Raw genomic sequence first — 24,224 nt, 5'->3', positions numbered from 1 at the left:
TGGCCTAATTTGTATGCGTAGTGAAGGAAAGCACTCAAGGGAACCAAATCGCTCAGTAAATTAAGAGATGAGCTGAGATTACATAATATAAGCATTTGTCTATTAGCCACCATGTATGTAGCTGTAGTTACTGTATATGTGCTTGTATTTTCTGCATGGCGGGTTAAGTTTTTAACACTCTTATATAGAACTGCAAGTGCCTTGTGTAGACCACAGAATAATCTATGGATTAATTAACTGTGAAAACATCCTATTATAATTTCTGCTCTTCAGTAGCCTATTATATATAATTGTGATGCAGCATGACCATACATGACATCACAGAACTGAACATCAGCTCCTGAGACATGCAGGTAAGGCATCTCATCTATCCACAGCACCACTGTGGCCCTAACTACCATGTTAACAACAACAAAAAAGGAGTAAATGAATTCAACTCAATCTGACAGTTTCACTGCTTGTACTACCGTTGCCATGCATGGTAAGCTGGTTTCACATTACCACTAATGTTTTTCTAGTTTGCAGGCTATTAGCTAAAATCGAGTTTGTTAGGTTGCCCTGTAGGTGTATTATACAAACAATTTTTTAATACAAAATATGTCAACCAAGCTCTTTTTGACTATACGTAAGTGTACTAGTAATATATTAATTGTCCTAAATAAAATAAATTATCAGTTAAACAAGATGCAATAAAACACACAAGTCATTATCTACGTCTTCCTCTCCTCTATCTGAAACATCATTATCTGAGTCTTCTTCCTCTTCTTTATCTGGACTATTTGTATATTTCCGACTACTCCAAGGACTGCTGTATCCACGTCCGATGCTGAGCACCAATGAGCAAGCCACTCCTTGTCGGAACCCATTACCATGGTGATCCTCACGTTCAGGACTTGAGAACACTCTTATCAAGTTACCTTGGCAACCCATGGTGCCGTAAGCCGCAACAAGAACCTGTACTGGTCCACGATGGACATACCTCTCTAGTGGGGAGTGTGGTACCACATTGAGATGGTGCTGATCACATGTCACACTCTGTAGCTCCACTGACATACAGTCACCAGACTCAGTACCAATGTACAAGTTGGGCTCCACCACTCTAATGCACGTAGCTGTATAATAAAGAAGATCATTACACACACGCACACACACACAAAATTTTAACAGCGCACACAGCCATTATTAAAATTTATTAGCATAAACATCATTACTGTGATTTCACAACTTTTTTCACCCAGGCTTTTAAAGGCTGCACCATTTTTTTACAGCTTGGCTGTTTTGGTGCAGATATACACTGAGTATCTACACTGTACCCTTATATAAATTAATTTTCAACCCACAGAACCCATTCCCTTATTTTTTTTTATACATTTTTAGAAGATGACCTATGGCTTTGTTCTTTAAGACAACTAACTGCTCCTTTGTGAACAGCAATGTGTACATGTTGTGTGTGTGTGTGTGTGTGTGTGTGTGTGTGTGTGTGTGTGTGTGTGTGTGTGTGTGTGTGTGTGTGTGTGTGTGTGTGTGTGTGTGTGTGTGTGTGTGTGTGTGTGTGTGTGTGTGTGTGTGTGTGTGTGTGTGTGTGTGTGTGACACACACACACACACACACACACAACATGTACACATTGTGTAGTGTCACTAACACACACACACACACACACACACACACACACACAACATGTACACATTGCTGTTCACAAAGGAGCAGTTAGCTGTCTTAAAGAACAAAGCCATAGGTCATCTTCTAAAAATGTATAAGAAAAAAATAAGGGAATGGGTTCTGTGGGTTGAAAATTAATTTATATAAGGGTACAGTGTAGATACTCAGTGTATATCTGCACAAAAACAGCCAAGCTGTAAAAAAATGGTGCAGCCTTTAAAAGCCTGGGTGAAAAAAGTTGTGAAATCACAGTAATGATGTTAATGCTAATAAATTTTAATAATGGCTGTGTGCGCTGTTAAAATTTTTTTAGCATTAACATCATTGCAGCCATTTCTTGGCCGCCACCTTTGATTTCACAACTTTTTCACCCAGGCTTTTACAGACTGTACCATTTTTTTACAGCTTTGCTGTTTTTGTGTGGATTTCACTTCTTTTTCTACTTTGTAAGGCCTCAAAACCAGCCTATAGCTGACTTTTGGGTTTGTATTTCACTCATGTTTCTTCTTTTCTATACAGACACAATAATTATTGAAAGACAGACATATACATGTATTGTATTGCATGATTTACTTCAATATTTGGTAATATTATTGTAATAAATGAAAATTCAAATCTGCTTATAAATAAATGCTTGTAATTTCATAGATCTACCAACAAAAGTACTAGATTGCTCTAGAACATTCTATGTATGTTCTATTAGAGGTACTCAAAAAAAATGTGCACTCTAGCATTAACTTGATTGTAGCTATTTCTCAGCTGCCACCTTTGATTTCACTTTTTTTTTTCACCAAGGCTTTTTAAAGCTGCACGCAACATTTGGTGTGGTTTTCATAAAGCAGAAATTGAGTGAGGTGATCAGCCAAGATAGCAGTGGTTCAGTGGTTCAAGATATAAGTGTGTTAGGTAGTGGGGCCTGTTAGGTATGGAGGTCCCTGGTTTTGAACTGTGGTAAGTTTTTCAACATTTTTGTGCAACCTTTTCATCTCACAGTAAATGATATATTAGAGTATCTCAATCCTGAGATTTTACACTTGTTTGGTTTGTGCTTTATAAGTTTTAGCTGTACACTGTATCTCTATTGCTTTTCAAACCATCAAAAGGCTCTGTTACGATGATCAGCCTATGTACGGACTAATTTTCAAGTTATTCCCATCAGCATTGTAAGTGGGTCAGTACTGCTGACCCGCTAGGCCCACTAACCCAAGTAGTAATCCGGATGGGACCCAGATCTGACCCGGTTTAATTAAAACAGAGGCGTACACCAAAGCTAGATTTTAAAGGTCTCCAAGTCCCAAACTCTTCTGATCATCTGAAAGATATGAGTAATTACCAAAGAGTACGTTCAGATGTTATCAACAATCGAGAAGTGGGCGTAGCTCAATGCAAGTCTACAGACAGCCAGCTAATAATATACGATCACGTGATCCCATCTATAGGTCAGACCCAGATAATCAATGAGACCCACTTGACCTGGACAAAATGCAACCCAGATGACCTGACCCACTTACAATGGTGATTCCCATACTCGGTTTACCCTGTTTAGCCATGATAGAAGTTTGATCTTTTTACGTAAATAAATGCTCATAACTCCTTGAATACCCACAGCAAACTTGGTACGTGAATTCACCTTTATTTGCTCCTCATTTGTGCCAAACATCAAGGCAATCGAATTACATGTTTGCGTTTTATAGCAATTTTTGCAAACTGTACCAAAGCCTTATAGCCCCCTATGATTTTAAAACAAAAAAAATGAAGAAATTATATCAAAACATTGAACATCTATATCTTGCAAATGGCTTATGCACATGAAATCAAATTTATTGTGTGGCTTACCCAATCTGGCAGACAGCTATAATCCAAAAATGGTGTGCTTTGGAGAAGTTTCCATGGATATATGCACATGTCAAAATGCTGTTTTCTTTCTTCCTGTCAATATACTCACGGTGTGGAGCGTGCCGGCTTCTTGGCGACGCAACACACTACCGTGTGTCTTGATGCATTATGAAGTTATTAAAGTACCACAGCTGAATCATAATGTACTCCAAATAACATAGAGGCAATGAAGTGCAAGCTTGCCTGACAATGGCAGTAAGACAGGGGTAATAAATAGGGGAAGGATACTTTCATAGCAGGAGGTCTAATTAATTTATGAGTGAAGGTCCCATATAAAATTTCAGTTTAATCTGAATGGAAAAAGACCAAGAATGTGTATATTTATAGGATACTGCATAGCTATTGCATCATGTGAATTAGCCATGATATAATACTAAATGGATAACATTCAAGGAACTTTGGAAGTTTAAGCCGTAGGACATTGGCCAATCAACAAATCCATCTTGTCTGTGGAGTATTGTGGTTGAATCCTGTTTAATTGCAGCTTGCAGGATGAATCAAGCGTTTGGCTTAGAGTTCAGCTTAAGTCACCCGGTGGACAGTTCAGCTATGTTAGAAGTCACCCAGTAGAGAAGTTAGGTACAAACAAGTCACTCTGTAGAGAGTTCAGCTACAACAAACCCTGTAGAGAGTTTAGCTACATTAGAAGTCACGCTGTAGAGAAATAGCTACAAACAAGTCACCTTGTAGAGAGTTCAGCTACAAACAAGTCTCCCTGTAGAGTATTCATCAACAAAAATGTCACCTTGTAGAGAGCTAAAACACAAGCAAATCACCCTGTGGAGAGTTCAGCTACAAACAAATCACCGGGTAGAGAGTTCAGCCACAGAGAGTTCAACCACAAAACAAGTCACTCTGTGGAGAACTCAGCTACAAACAAGTTAGTAACTCTATAGAGAGCTCAGTTACAAACAAGTCACCTGTATACAAATACAAAAAGATCTACCAAGATGGTGTTCAAGAAATGGCTGTGATGGATTTGGTGCTGAATCCTTACACAAACTCACCTGAATTGTCACTATACTATTCTTTTACAATTAATCTACTATCGTAGTCATTTCTTGGCCACCACCTTGAATTTCATATCCTTTTCCACCCTGGATTTTTTGGGGCTGCCTTTTTTCATTTGGCTGTTTTGGTATGGATAATCATCATGATGCAACTACAAGTTTTCATGCAAATCTGATTACATGTGCATTAACCACGCTGTGATGGCCTTTAGTTATGTGACTAACTGGTGGGATGTTACCTCCAGATCATCATAAAGGGATGCATGGGTAGTGTTAGTGATAGCAAATGTCATGTAAGTAACATGCTAGCATTACACCACACCAAATGGCAGAAACGGAGACAACACCTTAAGTTATACATGTACCCTCGTAATAGTTAAAAGCCTTCTAGTATTATGAGACAGTATGGTTCCTTATGTTTTCTACTGACAATCTTTTCTACTATACAATGATCACATTGATTACAGTACCCATTTCACTGAGGCAGATATTCTTGATGAGCTCCTTAGAGTGGCCATCCCAACAGGTCACCACTGATGCCTGCTCAGCCATAGTGAACACTAACAAGTGATCATCTGCTACACAACACTCAATGGCTACCACCAGGCCAGTTGTAGTCAGAGGTAGTGAAATGATATTATCTTGTATTTGCTGATGATCACACTCAGCAACGTCTACTGGAAATCGCAGGATCTCTATGAGGTCTGGTCCGGTACTGCACCACAGCTCAACATGTGTCTCACACCAACAAGCCTTCATTGTCTCTAACACTTCACCCCTCAGTTCATAACAGTATTTCACCCAACTGTCAGGATGTTGATTATCTTCCAGTGACAGGAGGTGGACATTTCCATATGACTGACCAGTAAACAAGGCAGTGAGGTTGTCAGCATATACCTCCAAACACTTCAGTTCACAAGCACATTTGGGACAAGTTGCTTGATGGTATGGAGTTGTCAGTGTCTTACTGGATGCATCATAGATGGCTAACTGGTCAGCATAACCCACCACCACTGATGTGTGTAGCTGACACACACATATCTTATCATCAATATTAGATGGCAGCTCTTCAACCATCTAAAAATGTAAAGAAATAGTTAATTAAGGACACACAATATATCAAATCGTGTTTATCAATGACAATTAAAAGCATATTATATACAATGTCCTAACCATGAATTCCAATCTTGATGAGCAATTTTGGTACATCATTGTTAACTCAGTCTTTGATTGTACACTAGTGTCATCTTGTCGTTTAACAGGACATTCAGTAACAGCCCACAAACACTGCACACCATTGGCAAACACAGACGCAATGGTGGAAATAGACCAGAATCTCTCTAATGTGTACTTGTTGATAAGTGATTCTTGGAAATTTTGTAGCTGTTTAGACATCTTCTCAGCTGATGGACGTTGGGAGTAATCCTGTTTCCAGCAGTGAAGAAGGCACTCATAGAATACAATTGGGTAAAATGGATCCTATGCAGTGATGGATTATTACAATATCAAAAGCATGTTATAATTACCACTGTCGTGAATTTTGGTCGTTTTCCTGCAATGGTGAATTGTTCAAAGTTAGGAATTCCTTTTAGTGGGACATTTCTCAATGTCAACATCACATACAGTATCATTCCTAAGGAGTAGATGTCCACCTGAAAGTTCAACATGTCACAACTACACACTGATGCATTATACCCAGTCACCTTTTCATTGTAGCCAGTCATGGATGAGAAGCCAGCAATTTCAGGAGCTTTATAACCTTCACTACCTTCATCACACAGTAGACGGAATGCAGTGACCCTGATCCCAACTCCAAAATCACTCAGTTTCACAAGCACTTTAGCACCATTAACATGCAAACAACTATCACAGTTCCACTTTGGAGGGTTATTGGCAGACACATGGTTCTCATCAGGGTATGAGAATACTAAAATGTTACTTGGCTTCACATCTCTGTGGACTATCCGTTTACTGTGTAAATACTCCAAAGCATATGAAATCTATGTAAATAAGTTCATTGCATTATACTTATGGACACTAAACTTGCCTGTTGCACTGTGAGCAGCAGAGCTGTTGAGCACATTAAGTTACCTCGGTTCCGATATTTATCAATAATTGATTGTAAGTCCCCCATTGGGGCTAACTCCAGCACAATCCCATGAGGCTTGCAGAAGACACCAAGCACATTTACTATGTTAGGGTGGACCTTAAAGTAAAGCAACTTGTCTACCTCTTTCCGAACAGCTTTGTAAGTCTGTTCAGTGACCTGATCACCAGCAAAAGACTGTGATTTGATGATTTTAATGGCCATGTTCGTTTCACAGTCCTGAAAAACATTGGTAAACCAATATATAGCTATAGAGAATATATACTCACCTCGTAAACAATACCAAATGCACCACATGATTTCTTATCCAACTCTTCATAGTATTGACTGTATGATGCAGGAGTATTATATACTTTGTCCGTTGGCATGTCCTGGAACATCTAAACAACATCTGAATTAGCCACACATGTTTATACCATACAAAGCAACACATACCAAGTCTGGAGCTAGACAGTCAAGCAGTAGGAATCCATGTTTCGGACAAGCTATTTTATCACCAGTGTAAGCCTCCAATAGACACTGATTGATATGAAAATAATAAACAATATCCTTTTCTTGAGACAAGTCCTGAATAGTGTGGTGTTTGTCACAACAACACACTTTATCCTCCAGGTCTGTGACTTTGAAATCACAATCATCACATGTTTCATCCCCTAGGCAAAAAGGACAAGGAATCAGTTCCTTCAACCAACTAGAATCACCAAAAAACTTTGGTCGGTGGAACACTTCTGATAGTAAACTGTCAATCATCTCAACAGCAAATGTCAACAGCTCAGCAGTATGTCGGAACATGTCTGGGACACATGTTATCACTTGTTCAGAGTCAGAGGAAGAGACAAATGCAAAATCATTCACTTCAATCAACACTCCAGAGTTGAACTTGAACTTTGATTTCATCCAGCGACCTTCATTGATATAATGCACGTCGACCAAATCTATTTTATTACATTGAGAATTCTGATGCATGTCCATATAGTCCCTACCAGCAACACCCACAGTCAACAAGGTGGTGTTCTTGACTGTAAGCCAAATATTGTGTTTGGAATAATTCCACCTTGGAGCATATTCCTCTCCAGCATTTTCTCTGCACTGACTCAGTGCTTTGTTGATAATTTTAAAGAACACTTTCTCTGTATAGAAATGGGAAATAAGACGTGGCCAAAAGCCAATAGGAATTCCATGAAGGACATACAGCCGTCGTACCACAACTCCAGTACTTAGCATTTGTATTGGTGGAGTAGCAGCAATTGGTATTGGAAGATGGTCAGGTTGTGGTGGCTTAAGTGTAAGAGTACGTGGACGAGGGAAAGTCCCTAACAGCAATGTTGTATTAGATGGGTCATCTTCTAGCAAAGCAGGTACTAGCAATTTATTGAACTCCATTGGAATCACAACGTGAAATGTCTCCAACAATTCAACCACATCTTTAACATGTTTCTTCTGGACATTATCCTTCTTCAATCTCTTTTCTAAATAATCCCTCTGAATTGCTCCAGTACGATGATCTATATATGGAGTAGTCCAATTAGCCACATAACAAGAGACACAATATTGTATACTAGTTAGTTATTTGCAATATCAAGCAAGTTTATGAATTGTAGATAAAAAGAATGCTGAATCAAAACTGGCATAATTATGTCAGTTTGGAATCAAAAGAATTATGTACAATCACAAAATTATTTGAAGGAGATCAAGAAATGACCAATATGGAGGTGTAACAAGTATGATTTCATGTAATATTGTTTCTAGCTTATATATTATCCATAGCTTTAGGCTAGTGAAATAAGATGCAAAAAACAGTTAGTTAGCTAGCTAGGTGCATCAACCTGCTTAAAGTAGTCTTAAAATCCATTAAGGATGGACTTCAACACACAGTGTTTTGTGTTACTCAGTTGAATGGGATAAAAAATGTTGGTAGCCAGGGGAGATATGCTCATCCATCTATATGGAGTATGCCTTTGCATGTTCATTTCACACAGCCTATCTGTGTTTGAACTCAACCATCTCAGTAATTAGTGCAGACTGTATTGCAGTATGCCATTAGCCTTCAGTTCGCATATTCACACTACCCAAAAATGTTTGCTCTTACACAAGCCAAGGTACACACACACATAGATACATAAAAGGGACACACATTATTGATCTGATTATAGGATAACAAGCATGCACCCACAATTGACAGATGAGGGTACATATCTAGTTTAAATGTATCCATTAACTCACCATATCCTGGTTGAACAAGAGTCCTAGTACTATGTGGAGATATCAAAAGAGAAAACACAGAATTTAACCATTCTGGATCAATGAAGTAGTGCTTAGAAAGTTGTCTAAACTCAAAACGAACTATAAACCCTGAAAAAGTAAATGTTTACATGCATACTCCATCTTAAGTATAAGTACCTTTGCTCTGTAAGAACAGCAAAATTCCATTTACTTCTTCTTTAGGAACACCCAAATTAGATGCAATTGCTCTGTAAATGTGTACATTCTACCATCACAAATTTATCAAGGTAAAATTTGATCAGAGTGAAACCGCAAGAACTAGAACTGCTACCACATTTACTGTGGTAAGCAGTTCTACCTGTAGAACTATGTACTCAAGTACCACATTTACCTGTGTAAAAGCCCAAGGGTTTATTAATCTTTTTTTTGCCTGGTGTTTAAATGGGCCAGGCATCTATTGACGTCTACCAAAGGGACATAACATTAGCCCTCTGAGATGCTGTGCTAATAAAAAGCCTGTACACTCAGATTTGCATCACCTGTATTTATAATATTACAATGTCTGATCTCTTCCCCAACTTAAACCTAAACCTCTACATCATTTCCAACACTTATCGTATCAGTAGGCTTCTGGATGTTACACAATCTGATTAACTAATCAATGCATTTTTAGCTCATACACAGAAAAGGTTCTTTTATATTACTTACTCAAAATCCTTGTATTTCAAAATAGGAAAGACATCTCCTTCTCTAAAAATCTTTGTACCAGCATGAATAACTTTTCGCTGAAACTCCTTATAGCTAACAGGAATCATTTCATCCATCATCTTCATATCTTTAGTAGTCTTCATTGCAATGGCCAGTTCATCTGTGTGTAATTACATTTCAATTAACCTCACAAGATACGGTAGACATTTGACATATTGTATATACAACCACAGTGGAACAAACACTTTGGGATCCAGCAGCTTAGAAATTAAAGTGTATATCTTGCTGTAATATAGTGTTTTTCTCCTTTCAGAGGTAGCAATGTATGTAGTCATATCTGTTGGGACCATACATAATCCTTGTCTTTATTACAGAGGTTGTTTCTATAATCGTGTCGTTAATTTGAGGAGTTGGTTAAGAGAAGTTCTACTGTGTACACACATGTACACACATGTACATACCAACGGGTAAGTTGAGATTTAGTGCAGTGTCATAGATGTTGTTTCTCAGCTCATCAACATTAAAATCTGGAGCTAAAAATCTTTGCTCCACAAGCCCAACAAAATGTATGTTAGCAATCTTAGGCCAATAGTTTGGCAGGTCTTCACAATGTTCATTTGAAAAACACTGACGAATAAGCTTCTCATATCTTCTGATCAAAGTGTCATGGTTTGATCTTTCTATCAGATCTAAATGAGTACCAACTATAATGACCTCTGACTTTGGAGCTTTAGCCTATAAGAGAATGTTACTATTTTAAGTAACATGTTTATCATAGCTCACATGTATCCCTTGTAGCCATGGTAAAAGACTATACACTCCATCATCACCATCCAACATATTCCACACCACAAGGTAGAGAGTACGAGAGTGAAGGAACAAATGATGAGTGGAGTAGTACTCCTCCTGTGATGCAAGAAACAATGTTTTAATATTAAGAAATGTTCAAAAAACCAAGTGTACAATCAATTTAAACACACCTCTCCAGCATAATCCCACGCATAGAATTCAATCTCAGGGTACTGGCCATTATTTGGGTTACGCTTGTATCTGCAGTAACTCCAAATGCCTATCTTGATACCAACAGTGTTGCTGGTGTTATCTGGAGGTGGACTGGGAATTTTTCCCATACTAGCATAAAATGAATCCTGAAATTTTCCTTCTGCTTTTAGATGTTCTAAAAGAGTGGTCTTCCCTTTTCCATGCATACCCACTATCATCAACTTTACAGAGTTGTTCTTCTCAGCCCTAAATGAACAAAACAAGCACAGTGAAAAATTAGGAATTTATAGCTAGAAATGAAACAAAGGAAGTTGCCTACATCTGAAGATGTACTAGTGAACATTGAAGTAAAGATTAAATGTCCACTAGCATACCTTCATGTGGACGTGTAGGTGACCTCTGATCCCTTCATTCACTGCTCTTTTGATCCCTTTAAATTCCCAATTTTTAATTACTGAAAAAATGAAGTGACCATTACACTTTGTTTATCAACTATGTTCAACCCATTACACAGTGTTACAAATAAAGAACAGTATGAGGAGTGCCTTTGCAACCAATCCAAATGCTATGGAAAGTATGGATGATTCCCATAATCCATCACATGCTACCATGAATTAACACCTTGACCTGTCAATGAAGAGAAATGAGACACAAAAGAGGACCGAGGTAAGTCCATGATGTATGTATTGTACTTACTGCAGTATGCCAAAAAGCACCTGTCGGGCTGAAGCATGTCTAGCAGTGAAAAAACTCGAGTCCATAGCCTTAGCCAATATTGAGTTACGCTAGTCTGAAGGCATCAGTAAGTCAGTCAGGCAGTAGAAAAATCTACTGAACAAACCTATTTTAAAATTTCGTAGCAGCCTATTGAAAGTATTTTAGGTCATATTGAAGGCACTTATGGGGTTGCAATTGGTCATACCTAACCAATACTGCCAAGGTGTCACATAGTCTTGCATGGCCAGACCAATTATGCGCCCTGCACTTATCAATTTACAGATTAAAAGTGCTAATTACAGCCACTGCTAATAATCTGCATCATGAAGGAATTGTGAGGCTGGTTTCTGGTCAATATTTTTTTGTGAGAAAGAGCAAAACCTACATAATACAGTAGTATGATAGCAGGGTGTAGCTATATTGAAATTGCATGGGATATGTACCTTTCCATCATTAAACGAAGGTAGGCTAACTTTTCAGGAGTTGAGAAACATGAGTTCAAGTTTCTGGCTATTGAAGCTGAAATACCATCATATTTAAAGGAAAAAAGATGCTGCAATCTTGACAGGTCCAATGGAATTGTTTCTATACCAGGATTATCACTGATGTCCAGCATCCACAAAGATGACTGGTGAAGAACAAAGTCAGGAAATTCCTTCAGTTGATTATTGCTCAAGTTCAGTTTCAACAGATTTTCATAGTAAGATATGCCATCATACGTTGTGTTGACATTGTCATCAATCATATTGTGACTCATGTCAAGATGATCTAACTTGACCAGTTTCTTGTGAGAGAAATGAGCAGCACAAGTCTGTTCTGACCCATAGTAACACTTACGAGGACAGTTTTTGGAGGGATAAGTTTCATTTTGTGCAAATGTCTTAGCTAAAAATTTGGTCAATATATTCCGACTGAGATCTAGTGTCTTTAGCAACTGAGGAAGATTTCTCAAACATGGAGTAACAATCAGCTCATTATTAGCCACGAACAGGGTTTGTAGAGAAGGAGCCAAGCAGGGAAGGTTAGAAGGAATCTTTTTAAGTTTATTATTGTTAAGATCAAGCTTGGTCAATTGTAGACCACACGATGAGGGGCCTTGACGGCCTTGATGCACTCTCATATCAACCTCTTCAAACTCAATTGCTTCACTGGGAGCCATCATCGTCTCTCTAAAAGACTGGCTATAGTGACTCTTTTCGCTGACATTAGAGCTGTTTACACTGCCCAAAATATCACAGAATTCTTGATCAGCAACATCAGCTCCTGCATTTGTGGGAACAGGCAGCTCCAAGAGAAGATTGTTACTGACACTGAGTTGCATTAAATGAGGAGCAAACCACATCTCCACTGGTAATTCTGCTATTTGATTGTCATTTAGGTTTAACTCCTTCAATTGGGATAGGCAAAAGAGCTGACAAGGAACAGCTTTGAGAACATTACCAGACAAGTTGAGTTTATTTAAAGGAATTTTGTGTACTTCAATACCATCTAAATTCAATGCCTCTATATTATTTTTGGCAAAATTCAGCTCTTTTAATTTTGGTAGTAAGAAAAGTCTTTTTGGAATAACAGCAAATTTATTATCAGAAAACACAGCCTTCTCTAGCTCCCCACTTGCAAATGCCACACAATCATTAACTTCACTAATTCCTGTTAACTTGTTCTTGGATACATTCAATGTTTTCAATTTTGGAAATTCAAACACCTTTAGTGGAAGTTCTCCAGTAAGTCCAGTGTTATACAAGTCAATTACTGTTAGTGTATTGTTGAAAAATCTCAGAACCCACTGGAAGAATTTATCATTGTTAACTTGACAGGCAATGGACATGGGAGTACGGTCATGGGTACCATTATCAACTCGAGCAGGAGTTCGGCCATTGATCCATGGTAATAGGTTGGGATATTTTTTGTACAGAACATCAAGGATGTCAAGATTAGTGTTCTTCAGATTCCCCATCAAATGTAGCACATTTAAAGTTCCCATCACTGTGTGCAATATTACAGTGTTGGGATCATTGACCCTCTCTAACACACGAATAGCAACTTCAGCATATCCACATCTACATGCCCTGCAGTAGTATGATGAGTCACAAATAGATTTCAATTAATAACTTACCACTCCAGAAGTGTTTTGTGATCATTGTCCACTATGTTGGATATAGCAGCATCAGCTAATGTGGCATCCTTCACTTCCATTAAAATTCCTTCAAAACAGTAGTACGTATAGCTAACCCACAGCACAATAAAATACACACACATTGTCTGTGGCACAAACATTCTGGATAATACTAGTGCATTTAGAAGTAGGGATTACTTGAATTATGGCCCAAACATAATTTTTTTTAAGCAACCTTTATCCCGGCCACTACATGAATCCAGGAACTATACCTAGCCAGTATATTCTTTGGAATCAACTTCATCTCCTTGATGTATTCCTCAATCAACATATACTCCAAGTTTGGTGCAAATATGATTAATAGTCATAGAGCTATAGACGATTATTTGCATTAAAAAAGGCCAACTTGTTGTCATGCCTACAGCAGTACAGGGTAAACCACTTATGGGAACAACTATAGGTTAATCATCCAACATTTTGTGGTTTAAAAGAAATTGTATTGAGAACTATAGAGTTACAAGGCAAAAACCAAACAACTGTAAATCACGGGGTCGAAATACTCTAATAGAACAGTCACTGTGGGGTAAAAAAGGTGCATGAAAGATGTCAAAAATACGTACCAGCGTTTGAACCAGGGACCTCCGTACTGAACACCCAAATCCTTAACTATTGAGCCACTGCTATCATGGCTGTTCACCTCGCTTAATTTCTACTTTATACATGAACATTCTACCTTAAATCTTTCATAGATCTACCAATGGAAAATCTAGAGCATTCTATGTGTATTCTATTAAAAATCCTTGAAAAATGTGTACTCTATTAGAGTATTACAAAAGTAATCAATTAAACTCTGTAATACTATACTATTGCAACTTCTCTAGTATTCCATTGAATCAAAAGTCAATTTTATAACCATTTTGGTACAGATTGGCGGGGTACACGTAGTACACTACTATTAAGACCCACTCGCACCAATTGTAGATCACCATTCCTCCACATAATCATCATATTAAGTGCTATACTAGTAATAAACTTGTGACTAAAGGCTGGAAATCGTATTCTAACATACAAGGTGCAGGGTTAAAAATTGAGCCACCGCAACATATCACTTTTTGTAAGATAAATCGAGATACTCTAATAGAGAAGTCACTGCAAAGTCCTATTATACAAATGCGTAGTACAATCACGTATACCTAACTTGGAAGAAATTTAAAACACCATTGCAAATAAATACAGGCACTACTATAGCCACGAACAAGCAAGCACAAAAATATACCAGTATAAAATTAATTGGCTTTGTTATCAGATCAGTAAGTATTTTCTGTATTGGTAGTGCTCTAGTTTGTCTTATATTATCTTTATTGCATCTGTAGATAATGATTTATGTAAAAAGCAAACATGGCTTTGGGGTATATATTTAAAATACAAAAAAAGTGAAATCCATGCAAAAACAGCCAAGCTGTATAAAAGGGTACAGCTTTCAAAAAGCCTGGGTGAAAAAGTTGTGAAATCAAAGGTGGCAGCCATGAAATGGCTGCAATGATGTTGATGATAATAAATTTTATTAATGCACGGAGTCATTATTAAAATTTATTATCATCCATATCATTGCAGCCATTTCATGGCCACCATCTTTGATTTCACAACTTTATTCACCCAGGATTTTTTTAGGCCGCACCCTTTTTATACAGCTTGCATGGATATATTTTGCCTGAAAAGATGCAAACCTTTATGATATTTAGTTGAAAATATCAGAAGGTGTATTGTACTTACTAAGTAACAGGATAACAATGGAACAGTTGTTTTCTACATCCACTGGGAAAATATCTTTCTCCATTAACTTGTAGGAGATCATTGGGTCAGCACCATTCCTCCATAACAACATGATGATAGTGAGGGAGAGAGTGACTTTATCCTGAGTGACTTTATTGTCTTCATTTTCAAGATGCTGCAGACACAGAATCAGGTAATGTTAGTGCACTAAATATGAATGCTATACTCACTTGGATCTTGGCAACAATGTTAGCTGCAAAGTGTAGCGGTGTCTACAGTATGAAATGCTTATAGCCACCTTCACACATGATATGTTACCAGCTGAGTGAAAACCCAACTTGTTTGCATTTTTCCTCAAACTTCATTATGACCTTCTTGTTGTCTAGAGGAAAAAACCAATGGGCTGTTACTTTCAGCCTTATCTGGTAAGAGCTTTAGGAGTTATAGTGTCTATTCACCATGAACCGGGACATGTAATTCATCAAGGTATAGTTTTTGGCCTAAATATACCCATCAAACAAGAAGGTTGCTGAAGCTTAAGTTACGTTTTACCACAACATGAACAAACACACGTACATCCTGTTTGCTTTATTGTACAGAAACGAAACAAAGATACTCTTACTCTCTATGAAGTGGCAAATCCATTGGTATACTAGATATTTCAATTTGTGTCTTCATTCACTGTTTACAGAAGTGATTAAAATGTACCTAAAATTATTTGTTGCATGTGATTTTTACCCAATGTATTTCAATGGTATCTATCTCAAAAACAGAATAGTTAGGTTTTTGCTCAGCGGGTCACATATATTATGTCATACCCATCCCACATATGCTGGGTTGAGCTCGGTCATCTCATGTCCTACATCATCTTCAGTCACCACATGGTTTACATCCACTACAACAAAATCATGTAAAGATACATAGCAGTATGTCATGTGGCCAAAAAGCCAGCATGTATCACTGTGGGTATATAACAGGAAGAAAGAAAACATTTTCACCCATGACCCCTTCTCCAGAGCATACCATTATTGCATTATAGTTGTCCGCCAGGTAGGGTAGGCCATACAGAAGATTTGATTGAATTTGAACCAGCCATTTGCAAGATACGGGCATTCAAACTTCTGATGTTTTCTTAGTTCTTTTTTTTTCTTAAGCCGTAGGGGTCTACGGGAGGCTTTGTTAATTCACCTTTATACACTCTTCATTACACTAAAGTTTGCAGCAATCGAGTTACATGTTTGTGTTTATAATAGTGAGCAAAAAGAAATTCTAAGTATGAATCTGATAAATAATCACAGAGTTATGAATGTTTCTTCGCGTAAAAGATCAAACGTTGTCATGAATGGGAGCAAAATAAAACCAAGTATGGGGAATAACTTGAAAATCAGTGCTCACATAGGCTCATCATCATAGCAGTGCCTTTTGATGGTTTGAAAAACAATGAAATTACAGCTACAGAAGTATAACGCCACAAGTGTTACTCTAATAGAGCAGTCACTACAGACTAAGTGCACAAAAATGGCTTGAACCAGGGACCCATATCTAATATCCACATCCTTAACCACTGCTATTTTTGTTGTTTACCTCTTATTATATTATAAATGTTTATAATTTCATAGACCCTACCAATGGAAATTCTAGGTTTGCACCCTATTAGAAGTAATCAAAAAATGTGTGGTCTATTAGAGTATTAAAATAATCTATATATAAAGCTGAAAAGCTGTCCGTCTGTCTGTTTGTAATGCATTCCTTTGGCGTCCAAAGCAGCTGATGCACATATTGAAGCAGTTTTTGCACCAAACAAAGTACTCATCATCTAAAAATTACTTCACTTTTAAATGAAGCTTCTCACTGCTGTCATTCGTCCTCTACAGGGCATTGAAGGCGTTGGTGTAGAGACAAACAGTCATGGCATTAGGATATAGAACTGCTAACTCAAAAGTCCAGGGTTTGATTCCTGCCCATGACAACTTTTTTTCTTCTCAGTGCCACATTTTCATGACATATTTTTCATGGGTCAGATATTGATGATGCTTACCAAGGGGTCCAAAACCAAGCAAAATTGCCTACGAGATTTCGAGATTTTACCCAAGATTTCAAGATTCTGGTGAAAATTTCAAAAGATTTCAAGACTCGATTACAAATGCACTTCAAAAAAACAGGTGCAGTAATATCCGTGTGTACGTGTATCAAAACAATTCACAAGCAAAATGAAATGCTCATCATTTGGCTAACTCAAAAGCTTATTGCAAGCATGATGTAGAGAAAAATATCTCTGCATTAATTCCATTGCAAACCACAGGACAAACATTTCAGCTGGTATACTGAATTGTGTAGGATGTGGGTTCGAATCCTGCTGGTGGTGTAAATTTTTTCTCGTTTTATGTACCTTTATGTGCACACTTTTTCTGATCTAACTTATTTGCTCGAAGTAAGTTCATAACATCCTGATAATGCTTCACAGCATACGGACTGTTGGAAAAGTATATTATTAGCACATTAAGCCACATTTGATAGATATGGGCAGGCCTTTGAGTGCATGTTTGTTTGTCAGGTGTACCTGTATCATAGTGGTCAGTAATGCTATATCATAGTAGTTAATGCTTACACTTTACTGGCAAATACGACAAAGATAAGCTATACTGAACCTGTATACTACACATGGGAGTAGTATAAAGTCACTGATATCAAATATAATACACTCAGTACTCCATCACCAAATTTCATGTTTGAATACAATCATGAGTAAAACAGAACTTTTTGTCATTTGCATAATATCTTCTGGACATACTACCATAGCAAAATGCCAATGGCTCCCTGTACAAAGTCTCCCATGCTAGCATAGCTATTTTGTTTAGTGACATCACCAAATCATCAGAAAATGTCATTGTAGATATCGTGCATTGTTGTTTAGCAATTAGCTAAACATTTGGATTACATGACATGACTATCATGAGCTTACAAGCAATGACAAAATTCTAAATAATGTAGCAATGCTGTAAAATTTACTAAACCACTATTCCCTTTCGTTTGCAATGTATAGCGGCATGTGATTTCATCACTGTTTTTCACAAACTGGCCAATATTCACAATCTCCTTTCTTGAGATACTCTAATAGAACACTCACCCAGCAGTCAGCCCTCTTACAACAATCACACTGGTCACTGTTCACATTTAGCACAGCATCTGTGCTTGAAATGAAGTACTGATTATCCCTCAAGTTGAAAGCTCACAGAACAGTTATGAAAGTGAGAGGCTGACATGCAATTTCCATTGCACATGTTGGAGACATTTATTGCGGCTACTTTTTAGTGCTCCCGTGTTGTGACCAAAACCATTTTGCTTAAATGTGTACAACCCAAGCATTATGTAAATAATGTATTATTCAAGAAAACCCAATGCATCTCTGTTTGTCTATACACTCTCATGCTATAATTAAATAGTATGGTAGCGTACTGTTTAAGTAGGGATTGCCCATAAAATGATGCATGCTGCCTTTAATAAAATCATCCTAGAGACATCTTACACGATAAAAATCACCTTTATGGGATAATAGTCTATTGAGCATCAAATATGGTATGAAAACATTTACAGGCAACTGGATATAGAATTATTAAAACATCTTTTCATCTGCCAGCCAGCCTGCCTGACCACAGTCGCAAGGCTGGAGGACAAATGAAGCCACCATTTTACACCTCAATAACAAACTCACCAGTGGCATGTGCCTTTTGAGTTCCAACGAGTGTGTGCCCTCTGCATCATGTCTTTCCTTTTATCTTCAATCTAGCTGGTCATCATCTTCTTCATTCAACAAAACCATATTGAGGTGTCAACAGTTTCCTTGAGCTGTATATTTAGATGACACAAAATCATTTAAAGCACTTATACTACTGTAAAAGGTACTGGAATAACTGGATACCCAGCAATAATAACCTGTAACTTTCAAGACCATGCCCATTAACCATCTAGGCTGACTGATAATGATCGAGCGTGGAGACCACACTTCTACTTACTCGAAAACGATGACCTCACCCCCTCATTGCATGGTCTAGCTGTATTTGCCATGGTGAAAATAAGAAATAATATGATCATGTCCCTTGGTAGGTGGGACGCTGACTCAAGACAGCAGTCACCCTAATAGAACAGTCACATGTGTAAAGTTGTATCAGGGGCAGATTCAAACTTTTAAAAGGAGGGTTCCACTCTGGAACATATATAGTAATTGCAACTTCAGTCTAGCAGCAATATTTCATAGACAAAAAATTATTCTCCATCAATGCTTCACCGCTAAATCTTACCATTTAGGCACTTAGAAATGCAACTGAAATAACTACAATCATAAAAAGATAATTATTTTAGAGGTGCCTATTACACTTAAAGACGCCGGGATAGTAGTTCAAGTGATTTTGTAGTAAATAAAGGTAAAGAATGTCACTATTATAGTGTTCGTAATACTTATATTTGACGATTTTAGAGTACTGAATTAGAGAAAAGTTGGCGGCAGCTCATCAAGTAATACTAAGGCTCTTCCATAAAGGGGGCTTCCATGGAACCCTTCCTCTCCCCCTCCAATCCGTTCCTGTATATGGTATAACAAAAAAACTAAAACTCGGTAGTAAATTATTAATTTAAAAATGAAGTAGGGATCAAAGTAAATGAAATAAGCGATGAATGATGGTATACTACAGCATAACTTGGTGGGAAAATCCCTACTTTGGTATTGAACAAAATAATTATTATAACATGCCAATGTAGGGATTTTCCACTCACAGAGCTATGCTGCATGTAATATCATCATTCATCTCTTGTTTCACTACTTTCTATCACTTGGGTCCCTAAAAAATTAATACTAGCTATAGCGGTGTACAGGGGCTGATCCAGGAATAAATGAAAGGGGGTGGCTGGCTTAGTTCACAAGCTTTACATGTGCAGTAAGGGTGTAGCTATACACTGGTGAGAGAGGTGACTGCAGACAGCGTGCGGAGCATGCTTAGCGAAGTGCGAAGCACGAGCTGTCTAGGGGGGTCTGGGGGCATGCCCCCCCAGGAAAATTTTTAAAATTAGGTGTTCAAAACATGCTATTTAGATCAAATTTTACTTAGTTTCAAAACTTTTGTTCTTATACAGTAACTGTTGGCTGCTACTGCTACTGCCCTAACTACACTATAGTGTACAGATACAATATCCTAAAAGGGTCCCTTTAGGATAAATTGTATCTGTACACTGTAGTGTAGTTAGAGCAGTAGCAGCTAAGAAAAGCAGTAGCAGCTAACAGTTACTGTATAAGAACAAAAGTTTTACCGTAGCCCCCTTCCCTCCACCCTGAATCCACCAAAGAATTAGATTGAATCTGGAAGTGATTTTGACTGAAAAGAACAATTGTATGTAGCTACTAGCTAGAATTTCAGACAGTGTACTAGCTGTTTAGAAGAAACACTGTAAAGCTAGCTACAGCATATAGTTTAAAAACTTGTTGGCAGCTGTGCTATTATGTCCATTTAACAACTGCAGCTGTAAATGAACAAAACCATAATAATAAATGTCCACCTGAAGGTTTTGCTTCAAATAAAGTGCACTGTTAGTGTAGATGCCATGTGCTAGTTTGTACAGATGTCCAGGTCTATTTTAGATTATTTTAGATCAAAAGTTATAGCCCAACAAGGACAGAATCCTCTAAGTGAAACCCTTACTACTGATGGAAGTAACAGTGACAGTGAAGTTGGGGAAGAAGGTTTGATTGACAATGAGACTGAGTCTGGAAGTGAAACTCCAGTCACAATCACTAATGAAAGTGGTATCAACAATGACAGTGATGGGAATGAATGTCAATCTCAGGGCATAAATGAAGAGACAGAGGCTACCCCTTCCACTACTGAAAGTATTAGAGTTAATGCGGATTTCATTGAAGCAGCTAACTGGCCAGATAATTTGACAGTGAGCCTTCAACAATCAACTGGTGAGCTTTGCCGTGAGGTTGCACCAGAAACTTTCCATGATAGTGATCCTGTTGAATTTAATAGCAATGGTGAGCCATCTTATCCTAACGTGAACTTTGTATCTAACTCAGAATCTAGTGATATTCTGCAAGTGGCCATTAGTAGATCAAGAATAATAAAAGATCATGAAAAATATGAATTGATTACTTCATCACAAAGCAATCTAAGGAGCACTGATTTTGACACAGTCTACTTCACTGTTTCTGGAGGAAGGAAAAGAAAACAGATAACTTTTCAATCTCGATGGCTTCAAGATTACAAATGGTTACGTTATGGTTTGGAGAATAGTCAAGGAGGATGGTGTTTGCCCTGCATTTTGTTTTTAACTGACAGTGAAAAGACACATCTCGGTGCATTTGTGTGTACGCCCTTCAAGAATTACAACAAATCCAAGGAGTTGATGGAGAGGCATGCCAAACATGCATATCATTTGAGAGCAGTAGATCATGCCTTTGAATTTACAAGAAGGTGGGCTAATCCTGAATCAAGAATCGATAGTCAGTTAATTGATAAAAGCTCTAAGAATTTTAAATTTAATACTGAAGTATTGCCAACAATTGCTGAGACAGTATTATTGTGTGCAAAGCAACGAATTTCTCTCCAAGGTCACAATCAGGATAAGGTGAACTTTACACAGGAGCCATTAAGAAATGAAGGAAATTTCATTGCCATACTTAGATTGCTGGCAAAGAACAATAAAGCACTGAGCGAACACTTAATACTTGGTCCAAAGAATGCAAAATATACCAGTAAGACCGTTCAAAACGAGATACTGGAAATAGCTGCTGACCAAATTCGTGCATTTTATCGAACCTGCATACAGAAGTGTCCACATTTTTCATTAATTGCTGATGAAGCTACATCTCATGGTAAGGAGATTTTGTCGGTTTGCTTAAGGTTCTTGGAAATTGATAATGAAAATTTTCGTGTGAAGCCAATAAAGCACGAAGTGTTACTTGACTTCCATTTTCTTCAGAGGATAACTGGGAAAAGCATTGCAGATGGCATCTTGCAAGTTTTACAAAAACATGAAATTGATGTTAAAAATTGCCGAGGGCAGGCATACGATACAACAGCTTCCATGAGCTCTTCAAATTCTGGTGTACAAGCACATATAAAGAATAATGCACCAGATGCAGAATTTCAAGGTTGCTGCCTGCATAGTTTGAATCTAGTAATATGCCATTCTTCAAAGGTTCAAGCTGTAAAAAATATGATTGATAACTGTCATCAGGCGTTCTTATACTTCCACAACTCTCCAAAGAGACAACGGTTTCTTGAACACATAATTCAGCGCTTGTGTCCATCTGCCAGGAAATCTAAGATAAATGGGCTGTGTAAAACAAGATGGGTTGAACGGCATAATACTTTCACCACAATTTTAGAATTGTATCCTTACCTTATTAAGACTTGGGAACATATTTGTTCACCTGCTGATGATGACAATGAAATTTATCCTGATGGAAATACTTGGAACTGGGATTCTGAATCTCGTAGCACTGCTAATGGTTTGAAGCACATTTTTACTAGCTTTGAGCACGTGGTTGCATTTTTGCTATCAAAAGAATTATTGGAGCCGATTAAACCAATTGCAGAATGTTTACAAGGTAGACTACAAGAGGTATACTTTGGTTTTAAAAAAGTTGATGAAGTCAAGGAGCATTACAAGCAACTTCGTGAAAATGTAAATGCTGAACATAATAGAATTTATCATAAAGCTCTAAATCTATGCAGGGATATTAGCAGCAGCGAAAGTATGCCCCGTGTTATAAGAGGCCGTCAAACTAGACCAAACCCTACAGTAAGCTCACCAACTGATTACTGGAGAGTGACAATTACCATTCCTTTGTTAGACTCAATTATAAGTGAATTGGAAGCCAGATTTTCTGTAGATACACGAGCACATTATGAACTGTGTGCATTGGTGCCCACTGTAATTATCACAAAAGACGAACATCAACTGTGTACCATCTTAAAATCTAAATGGAGTCATTTGCTACCAGCAGAAGATGACCTTGACAGTGAACTTGCTAGATGGAAAGCTCACTGCAATAAATTCCATGCCACTTTAAAGGAGAAGTCTATAACTCACTTGCTGAGTGAAGATGCAGATCCAATATTCTTCCCCAATATAAGAGAACTCCTGTGCATATTGGTAATACTTCCGATTGGAAGCACTGAAGCAGAAAGGACCTTTTCTTGTCTCAGGCAAATTCATTTGTGGTTGCGCACCACTATGACGGATGAAAGACTGGGCAACCTTGGGGTGTTAGCAATGCAAGGATTTAGCTTTCAACTGAATGTTAACAAATATGTAAAGAGTTTGCAACTAAACATAGCAGAAAAATGTGTACAAGTAGTGTTTTATATGATTAGTATGAGCTGTTAATGCTTAATTTGCATGCCGTGATATATAGTTTAATCCAGGGTGGGTGGCTAGCCACCCCATCCACCCCCCCTGGATCAGCCCCTGGGTGTAGTTGCTCAACTAGTGTATGAATAAGCCACCATTACAACATAGTATCCTACATTCAGTCATCACACAATACACACTATATAGCTACATGCACACTGACTCACACACCTAGGTCTTTGGTCTTAGTCAGCACCAGCTCCACCATATCAACATTACCATGGAATACAGCCTTTCTTAACAACTTATTGTAGAAGTTTTTCTTTTCTGTAGCACCTACTCTGGCATCATTGATGACTTGTACCAGCAAGTCCTTAGGATTGACCTCCGGAAGGTTGTCCTTCCCTTCGACCTTTTCAAACAGCCGAGCATACAGCTGGTCTATGGGCTCTTGGACTGACTCTAATTCCTGCAGGAGCGGTAGCTAGTATTTATTCTGCTACGAATAAAGTAAACATACCATGATATCATTGAATATGTTATCACACAGAGAATTTCCTTCTGTGTACACCCTCCAGTGCCTAACTGGTAAAGTAGATAATAACAATAACATAACATTTCCTAGCGAGCCACGAAGCCATTTTACCTAGGAATTTGTTTA

General features: G+C 37.8%; 2 protein-coding genes across 2 annotated transcripts; one reads left to right on the top strand and one right to left on the bottom strand.

Moving 5' to 3' along the window:
• Positions 1-563: 563 nt before the first annotated feature.
• LOC136265562 (leucine-rich repeat serine/threonine-protein kinase 1-like) lies at positions 564-24,220 on the bottom strand. Its single transcript, XM_066060438.1, has 21 exons — positions 24,084-24,220; positions 23,795-24,032; positions 16,033-16,109; positions 15,445-15,486; positions 15,215-15,389; positions 13,442-13,529; positions 11,769-13,394; positions 10,587-10,854; positions 10,390-10,512; positions 10,068-10,341; positions 9,607-9,766; positions 9,076-9,146; positions 8,899-9,027; positions 7,111-8,180; positions 6,945-7,055; positions 6,616-6,894; positions 6,272-6,568; positions 6,095-6,220; positions 5,742-6,047; positions 5,039-5,645; positions 564-1,112 (listed from the first exon to the last, which is right to left on the bottom strand). The coding sequence occupies exons 1-21, from the start codon at positions 24,174-24,176 to the stop codon at positions 676-678; spliced, it is 6,597 nt and encodes a 2,198-aa protein (XP_065916510.1). The 5' UTR covers positions 24,177-24,220; the 3' UTR covers positions 564-675.
• LOC136266643 (52 kDa repressor of the inhibitor of the protein kinase-like) lies at positions 20,153-23,653 on the top strand. The gene has a single exon (XM_066061639.1). The coding sequence runs from the start codon at positions 20,825-20,827 to the stop codon at positions 23,597-23,599; it is 2,775 nt and encodes a 924-aa protein (XP_065917711.1). The 5' UTR covers positions 20,153-20,824; the 3' UTR covers positions 23,600-23,653.
• Positions 24,221-24,224: the final 4 nt, after the last annotated feature.

This window comes from Dysidea avara, chromosome 9 (assembly GCF_963678975.1).
Source record: "Dysidea avara chromosome 9, odDysAvar1.4, whole genome shotgun sequence".
NCBI classification, from domain to species: domain Eukaryota; kingdom Metazoa; phylum Porifera; class Demospongiae; order Dictyoceratida; family Dysideidae; genus Dysidea; species Dysidea avara.
The sequence above is the reverse complement of the archived record's forward strand: the minus strand, read 5'-3'. Positions and strand labels throughout refer to the sequence as shown.